At 32.8% G+C, this 9462-nt stretch overlaps 2 protein-coding genes across 4 annotated transcripts in view; one reads left to right on the top strand and one right to left on the bottom strand.

Annotated features, from left to right (window-relative positions):
• The first annotated feature begins 481 nt into the window (after positions 1–481).
• Positions 482–1877, top strand: LOC116339728. Its single transcript, XM_031765761.1, has 6 exons — positions 482–529; positions 635–784; positions 882–1206; positions 1298–1460; positions 1518–1564; positions 1627–1877. The coding sequence occupies exons 1-6, from the start codon at positions 482–484 to the stop codon at positions 1875–1877; spliced, it is 984 nt and encodes a 327-aa protein (XP_031621621.1).
• A 1516-nt stretch (positions 1878–3393) lies between these two features.
• Positions 3394–9462, bottom strand: part of LOC116339389 — a 67364-nt gene continuing 61295 nt past the window's right edge. For all 3 annotated transcript variants that reach the window (XM_031765235.1, XM_031765234.1, XM_031765236.1), the window contains one exon: positions 3394–8154. In XM_031765235.1, the coding sequence (XP_031621095.1) occupies positions 5894–8154 (2261 nt within the window). In that variant the 3' untranslated portion in view covers positions 3394–5893. The remainder of the gene's footprint in view (positions 8155–9462) is intronic.

Here is a 9462-nt window from a genome sequence, read left to right as displayed (position 1 = left end):
TCAGAGACTTTTAATAATACTTGGAAATAAAGAATGCACAATTATCGCCCTTTTCATATTTTACAAATAATTTCAATGTTATTTTATGAAACTCTCATCACAAGTCTTTCGGAAGTATCGCCTTTATTTGCAGTCACTCCAACTGTAAATTAAAGATTAACTCAATCAGTGCAAATTCAAAGTCCATAAAGGAGTGTGATTGAAAATCTGTCGAAAAGCCGAAAAATGTATACAAAGAGTTAAGGTGATATTTCTTTTGTGAATTGAGTTTATTTGAATACAAAATAAACAAAAAATTAAATTCATTTAGCATTGAACACAAAAAAAAAACCTCGATTGATGCGACGATTTTATAGATTATGTCATGCTCTTCGGAAGAAAGTAAACGTTATCCGTGAAAGTAAATATATTTTGACCCGAATTTGAACAGAGTATTTAAGCAAGTGCTGAACAATTGATTTGCTTCAGTTCTTTAATAAAAATGTACAACAAATCAATTTTGGTGCTTATATTTTTCATAAATTGTGCGGTAAGTGACTTTGAATTTAAATTAACAATAATTTGAAGGAAAAAAATACAAAATCTGCTAAAAAATCTCCAATAAGTAAGAAAAAAAATCAAACTCAAATTTCAGATTTGCTATAAATTAAAAGCAATTTCGTCGAAACGTTGGATTAAACCGCATTCACCATATTACGATGCACCACGGAATAGGCTTTTATTTATTGATTTAACCAACGGAACAATTATCAACTATGACTTAGAATCGCAAGCGATTTATGAAGTACACTTACCAGGCATAGTAACGCCCTCATTTATAATACCGGTGAAACATAAGTGCGATCAATTTATAGTGGGTAATCATTTTAATCAACTTGTAGCGACAAAATTCGAATGGAATGGAGTTGATCATACTTCAAGACGCATTGTTTGAAGTGGATTCATCGCCCGCCCTTAAAAAAAATAACTTACTCGTTGGCAAAGCATCGCCGCAGTGTAAATTTTATGGTGGAACATATCGTACGGGAATGTGCGGTGATACGTCGCCGACATTTGGGTTACTTTATCGCTATGACAAATGCAAAGGTGTCAAGCAGCTAATTTCCGATCTTAAAGTTTCGGGAGGCTTTGATTGGAGTCCCAATGGCGATACATGTAATAAGCAGATTTCAGCATATGACTATGATGGAAAAACTGGCAAAGTTTGTAAGCTTTTTTCTGATATTCTCTAACTTAAGATAACAGGAAAATCTTGATTTTTTTTTTAAATAATCATTTGGTTTGGAATGTGAATTAGGCAAAGAACGTGTAGTGTTTTCTTATCCAGGATCAGGATGTTTTGATGATACAAATAATCCATACGCCAATAGTACTCTTCCACTTGGAATGACCACGGATGATGAAGGATGTATTTATGTTGCTCTGTATTATGGCGGCGCTGTATTGAAAATTAATTCAAAGTAAATTTTTGCTTAAGGTTTTCGAAAAAAAAACACTCAAGATCTTATCAATTCTAGGACCGGAAAAGTCGTGAAAGTGATTCATTTACCGGCACAAGTTATCGGTTAGTAAAAAGAAATTGTTCAAATTTATAAAATATCAACTAGATTAACATTATTGCTTCAGGTTCAGTCGCTTGGGGTGGCAAAAATAACGATATTTTTAATGGGAGAAACAGAGAATATTACACTTTTATAAGACAGCGGCAAAGTTTATATGGCGTTTGGCCTCAGAGCAAGAGGCTCACCCGGAAGACCAGTTTGTGTTTAAATTATTTGTGCATATTTTTCAATAAAATTCAGCATTCTAATAAAAACATTTCAAAACGATTATTGAAAAAATTACTTCAATTCGGCTGTGTCAACATTTTTAGTTGAAAATTGATATTTCGTAGACTACACCTGCAAAAATACTCTATAATTCAAATATTGAATTTCTGAACGTACCTTATATCTTACCATAAGTGAACATTCTTCACAAAGTGCTGCTTTATTTAATTTTTTGATGAATGGTGTTCGTGTTTTGAAAAAATCCAATGAGAATTCTAATTATTGAAAAGAATCTCTGTTACAAAATTAAATCGACAAATAGAGAAGAAAGTCAAACACAATTTTAAAGCGCTTTGTTGTGTGTCACTGACAAATTGGCATTTATTTACACAAAATACACATCGAGAATTATATATATAGATTCAGTTTTATTTGATTTGAATTTAAATTGCCTGTGTTGACACAGTTTTACATTCAACAGTAAATAGAGGATTATTTCACTATTTAGGAGGAAAAGTCATTTGGTTTATTGTTTAGCTATTTGAATCCAAATTTTTCTTATTTCTAAGACAACTGTTTTTAAAAATAGAACCATTTTATTCATGCACACGTTAAACTTTTCTTTTCTAAGTTTCATTGGTTTCTCGGAAACTATAAAGCTACCAGATTATGTTTTTTCCTATATTTGTATTTCTAAGTACAGTATAGTGATTAGCGAGAGCTTAATGTGATTAACTGTTGGCCGCTTTGTTTTCTTTTTCTCTCATGGAAATACGGAATCATTTTAAATTACTTTTTCCCTCCCTTACTTATAAAATTTATATTGATATCGAAGCTCTCTTTTTTACACCCACGTGCCATTGAAAATCACACTTTTAATCCCATTGGGACTGATGAAATAGATCTGTTGCTATTTCCCTTTGCGAACATGAATCAAACGATGACTTTATTGATTTTTGACCGACTTGCTTTTCTAAAAAACCATCGGCAATATTGTAATACTTTACAGACAATCAATATAGTAAGCACGTGCTTTGGGTTTTTTGGCATCCGTCGTCTCAATTTCGATTTTAAGCTTTCTTCTGTACAAAACGGAAATGACTATAGAAGCAATGAAAGCTAATATTTAAAAAAAATTATTAACTTTTTTTATCGCTTTTATTTACATAGAGTTGAAATAAAACAAAACGGTGATTCGAATTTAGCCAAGCTGAATATTGGAATTAATAGACATATCTATGTCATTTATAATGAAAAAAATCCAACCCTTTTGGGTTTGGTGGATATAAGTAGTTTCAAAATCTTCTTGACTGTGAAAAATCTAATAATTTTCCATGAATAAATTCATTCGTAAGATATTCTTAGTTTTTTTTTTAAATAATTGTCTCAAAAGTTCACATCTTTACTCACCATCTCAATAAACAAACTGAAAAAAAAGAATCGAAAAACTTAGAAATTAGGCCATTGAGAAATAAAAACCAAAAAAAGTTCAATGTTTGTGCAATATTTTGTTGTTTGTGCAATATTTTGTTGTTTGTTATTGAATTCATTTGAAGAAAAAAAAAAAAATCAAAATCGTACAAAATGAAGTAATAAACATAAAATAAATAAATTCTTTTCCATCTTACATTCAAATTAATCTTAGAATATATAAATTAGCTAAGACAATTTCGTTCCTTATAGAGTAATATCAATTAAAACAATTAAAAAAGAGCAAATACAAATTAAGAGAAATAAAAACTAAAAAATGTCGAGCATAAAACTACTCTATAAATTAAATAATGATCGAAAATCATGCAGCAATGATTCGTTTATTTACAATCTTTAAAAGTCATTTTTTTCTTCTTTGTGGTGGTTTTCTCTGTGCAAATGTGTGTGTATGTGTTCGTAATATCTTTTGAAAATCACTTTTTTGCGTTTTACCTGCACTTGAATTTGTTTTCTTTTTTGTTTGTTTTCTATTGAAAAATACAATCGTTTGAGTTTGATAATTTTTTGATTTTTCTTTGTTGAATTATCTTGAACAACATTTAAGTGAACATTTTCTTGTTCAACATTGATAGATTCCTAAAAGATTTGATATATTTAATATTTAATATAAAGTTATTTTAAATTTTCCATCAATATTTATGTTTCTCTTGTTTCATATCCATTATCACAATCATTTTTAGGCATTCTATGGTATTTATAATTCCATCTGTTCCATAAAGTAGATAAAATAGTATTTCTTTCTATTCAACATTTGTTTTTGTTTCCATTTACTTTAAAATGTAATAGACAATAATATTTAGTTTAAAATGTGTGTATATTTGTACGTTTTGATATTGTTCATGAACATGAAGTGTTGTGTGTACTTGTTTTTGTTGAAAAATAGCTTTTTTTCTCACTTTAAAAATGTCTTTGAAAAATTCATATGTTGGATGCACTCGGATTTGTTCAGTGTAAAGCTAACATTTGGTAGAGCGTACATTTACATGGAGTGTATGTGTATGTGAGTGTATGTGTGTTTGTGAGGGAGAGATAGAGCGGGAGGAAATACACATAGAAAATGACTGGCACTCACTATCAAAGGATTATTCAATTTTGGTATGATTTAATTATGTTTACAAATCAGATTATAACTACGAAGCTCTTGTTTCTTTCCACTTTGAAACCATTGAATTTTTGCTAACGATGTAATGAGCCTTATTAAAAACTATTATTTTTACGGCTACTGACTGTTCCCTAGACGAATTTTCTTCAAAAATTTGACACACAAAATGAAATTGGCTGTTTGCCGGGCACAAACTACCATCGTGATTCATTTACAGTTAGACCTATTTACAATATGACGCACACGGAACACACAAGTCATGCAGATCGCGTCGCCATTCATAATTTGCCATGTTATTTCATGTGCTTTTATCCATTATTCTAATTAAAAGTTGTCTATTTTAAATAAAATAGCATTCACTGACAGATGTAACATCGACAACAAAAGAATGGCGAAAAAACTATGTAAAAAAGTTTATTTTTTTTTGTTGTACATCTAAAATGTTTCATCTCTGAAATGTCTGAAACAAATTGCCAAAGCCAAAATGTATTTCCTTGTCACATTGTGTCAATCAGCCAACATCACTAACTACAACACATTTTGTGGCAGCAGCAACAACGGTTCACGTACTTATTATTAGTTTCATATTTTGTTTTGTTAGAAAGAAATGAACACAATTGCCAACATTTTAGCATTATAATACTCGATTCGAAACAAACACAACAAATTCATTAATAAATTTAGACAGGTTTGACCGGTTGATTTTTGTTGGCGTAGTTTTTTCTCATTCACTCTTAAACAAATACTGAGGGAGGTTCTTGTTGTTTTGGCTGTATACGCCTAATAATTTGACTCAAACGACACGGGGATCAATCAGCGTGTATTAGAGCGAAAAAGAAAAAAAATGCCGTCTGCCATTTTTTTGTGTGAGTTTCTGTTGTCGACTGATTGATATGTAATGCTAAGAGCATCGGAGGTTAAACCATTACCGATATTTTTTTTGCTACATAATATTATTAACCTCACACCGAAAAAGGTATTTTTTTTTTCATTTCTTTGTACCGTCTATTTCCAACTAATCATTTATTTTGAGCTTTGTTTTTTTTTTCTTCATACAATCAAAATATTAGACTAATCTATTTTTGTTCACCGCGAATCAAGTCTAAATCTGGTATATGCTTTCGATGCAAAGAAGTAGATAACACGACACAGGTTTTTTGTCAACTTTTCTACAATTATAATTTTAAAATTACAAATTAATCAATTTCAGTCGATTTTTTTCACAATAATCGCGGTCTACATAACATAAATTCCGGTGCCCCCATTTCATTTGCATCATGAGAGTCATTTTATTTCATCGTTTACTTGCTCAATTAGTTTGTGTTTGCATTTAAAATAGAATAAAATCTCTTGGTTTTGGATTCTGACCTTATTGACATCGAAATAATCGCGGGTCAAAAGAATGAAACTTAAGTGGTCGATAGAAATGGATGATGAAAAGAATAAAAAAAGTAGAGTGTGATAAATACCATTTTTGGACATATTTGTTTGTTTGTATTTTGTTTGTTAAGTTATCTGCATTGTTTCTACTCTAAACATTTACCGGCTTGGTGGGATCGAAATAAAACTGATGATCGGGGCTTGTTGGACTGCCACAATTGGTTGGTGACCGTTTTTTGGTCGTTTGCTTGCAAACATTTCGTAACAATGAGATCTTTTGCTTAATGACATTTGCACCGGTATTTGAACCGAAATTACAATTCATTCCGCGTGTCTTGTTATTTACATTTCCATTTTTCGCCAAACTACACATATTAAGATTAATATTATTATTATTATTAATGTGATTTAAGTGAAATGGAATACGATTTGGTTGTTCGTGGTTCATATCTTTAACACCGTTCGCACAATTTTTATTATTGACAATGTCATTAATGACGTATTTGGCAATAGCTGCATCATCGTCCATTGAATCACTTTGGTCTAGTTTACAATTACTACCACTATTTATCGTACAATTTGCAATGAAATTGATGACATTTGATGAAACGCATCCGTTTGTCTGTTCATTATCGTCGTCTTTGATTGGTGACGGTGGTGGTTGCAGTGGTGAAGATGGCGACACATCATCACTGCTACATTCCTCGATGGCAACGATTTTTGTGCTGCATAAATTATCATCCATATAAACAGCACAGTCTTTCGGTTTGTTGTACTTTTGATGTGTGGTTTCGGCGTTTTTCGGTTCCATTAATGGAACTTGTGTGTATTTTGGTTGATCAATTGAACCACTACTAAAACTTGCCGATTTTGCTGAATATCGATTGATTCGAACGACTTTGGTTTTTCGCTTTCGTTCACGACAACTATTTGCACGCATATTACCATGGGCAATCATTCGTTGTTTCTGTAAGCGTTCATTTGTTTTGGCATCAACGCCAAATAATCGACATACACCGCGACGCACTCGACGATTTCGATAGGCAAATATAAATGGTGAAAATAAATTGGCGATGAGTAAAAATAATACGCCCAAACACGATGAATTGGCAAAGAATGTGGCACGACCCTGAAGTAACACCAACAGACCGTACGGAAAATATGAAAATAGGAACATAATTACAACTAAAATACTTATTCGAGCTGCCCGCGATTCTTCGCGATATTTGAATATGCTTGATGCATTCGACAGTCGATGCCGAATCGATGTCATGTAACTGAGGGCTTTTGGCGGTGTATAAATTGAGGGGCGTCGTGTTGGTATTGCTGTGCTTGCATGCTTATCAATACTACCGCTGCTATGAATTTTTTTATCACTTGAATGCTTGACACCACAACGTCCGTCCGCCAGCATTGACAATTCGGTTTGAATCGATTTTTGGAGATCGGGCGTTGAATGCACTTGTCTCAGCTCATTGACCACATCCGAACTCATTGGATCGTAAATAATTCGATGCTCGAATGGTAAACATCTTCGTTTTTCAATCGTTGACGATTCATCCGATGATGCATCGTGCCCATTCATTTCAGTCATTTGATTCTTACTCTCATTTATGTTCGAATGATAGGTTTCTTGGAATTTTGGAATTTCCAAGTATCGACGATGAATTGACGGTGATGGTTGACCGCTCAAATAATTTACTCTATGTGCGGATGAATGGAATTTGGTTTGTGCCGTTCGATAATTTGAATCTTTAATGATGCTAACATGATGAATGGGACTTGTTGTTGCTGCCATTGAATTACGACGTAATGTGACTTGAATCACATTTGATCGACTACTAGCCAAGCTATCGGTGGCATTGTCTGAATCTTCTTCGCCAATGACACTGCACGAATGATCAAGGTGATTGACTGGTGGCGGTAAATGAGCCGAAGCGGTCGCCAAATTCAGAGCACTTTGTAAAAGTGGTGATGAACCATTTTGCCTCATTCGTAGGCCATTTTGACGGGCCTCCGAGAATATCTTCCAATACATTGCGCATACAAGACAAATGGGAAGCAAAATGATCACCACAAAAAATGTGCAAGAATAAATCAAATTGTAAATATCGTCAAAATGCAGTGAATCGCCAACCATGCTGGTTGTACGATTTGAAGGGCCATCTGATTCGATGGTAACGGCGGCATCATGGTTGGTGGAAGTGATTTTCTGCAGTTGCGTTGTTATTTCAGTTGTAATCAAACGACAATCTCTACGCAATGCGGATGCAATGCAAAATAATATGCTCACAAACCATGTAGCCACGATTAAAATCCATGATTTTAGCCCAGAGATACGTGAATGATAGCGCAACGGATCGGTTATTGCACACCAAGTATCGCCAACGACAAGCATCACCGAAAGGCCACCTGAAACATTAAAAAAGGAAATATAAATATCGAATTAGCTATGTACGATTCACTCAGATGATCACATATGTATAATTTTTTATTTATTTATTTATTCTTCTCCTACAATGGAAAATAAAACCAGTTTATCCAGAGCGAGTGACTTTAAGAGAATCAAGAATGATCCGGATACAAAATGTGCGAAAAAAAAGAAGAAGAATTCAAAACAAGATAAATGATATGACATTAAACAAAAACAAATTAACAAGCATAATGTAAATATGCTTGATTTATATGATAAATTTTTAAACGAGCATACATTTTCAAGCAGAAGATCCAAATTAATTTATTTCACTTGTCGTCGTTATGATCGATTCAAGTTTTAGCGTCTCATTTGCATACACATCAACGACGACCCTGAAAAAAACCCAACAATTTTTCTCGCTCTCCCTCATTCTCTCTCTTCTTTCTCTTTCTCTCTCGCACACACACTCCATTCGATCAAAAGTACAAAGAGAGACGCATTTCTCAAGTAGAGGAAAATCGAAATCGAAGCTCATGCTGTCTGTGAGAATTTTAAGCGTTAAATCTCGCTTTTTCACAAAATTCAATGTGTACATTTTATTGCACTTAACAAGTTTGTTTGAACTGCATCCGATATGACCTAATTTGAAAACGGTGGGGAATTCTCAAAGGCAAACTGAGCAATATTTGGTGTGTGTGTGCATTGATTGTAAAGTAATAATGCCAAAGTCAACAGTAAACAATGACCGATTAGCAATATTATTATTATTAATTAGCTCAGTCTGATTGCTCTTCAACTAATTGAAAGCGTCATATTTGGCACGAGGCACATTTTTACACACTGTCGAGATTCTAAATCGAAACAAAATTATTAGCGTTGATGAATTTATTGATGTTTTTAGCAGCGAGTTTAATAATGAGTGAGTGTACAGTGTATACAAAAATTGCATTCAATTAAATACAAAACACATACACTGCATTTGTTTTTACAAAATAAATTGTATCAACAAAGTGTGGAAAAATGTGCGGCAGTAGACAAACAGCTGAAAGAAAGGAATTCGAATAACAGTTGAACAGCACCATACTATTTAATAATTTACACACCAAAAGAGGTCACCGATATACTGTGTGTGGCACGCATTACAAACAACTTGAGAATTATTATTTTTTTATTAAAACTACAACATTTCGTGATTTCTGTATTTCTCTGTGTGAGTTTGAGTGTTGGTTATTAATTTGCAATCATTTGGTGAATGTAATATCAAATTAGTTGGTTTTACATGTCTTGTTACGATTCACGAGCCC

The sequence above is a fragment of the Contarinia nasturtii genome, unplaced genomic scaffold, assembly GCF_009176525.2.
Source record: "Contarinia nasturtii isolate CC-2019 unplaced genomic scaffold, AAFC_CNas_1.1 Cnas_scaffold_533, whole genome shotgun sequence".
NCBI lineage: Eukaryota > Metazoa > Arthropoda > Insecta > Diptera > Cecidomyiidae > Contarinia > Contarinia nasturtii.
Note: the sequence above shows the minus strand (reverse complement) of the source record. Positions and strands in the feature narration are given on the sequence as shown.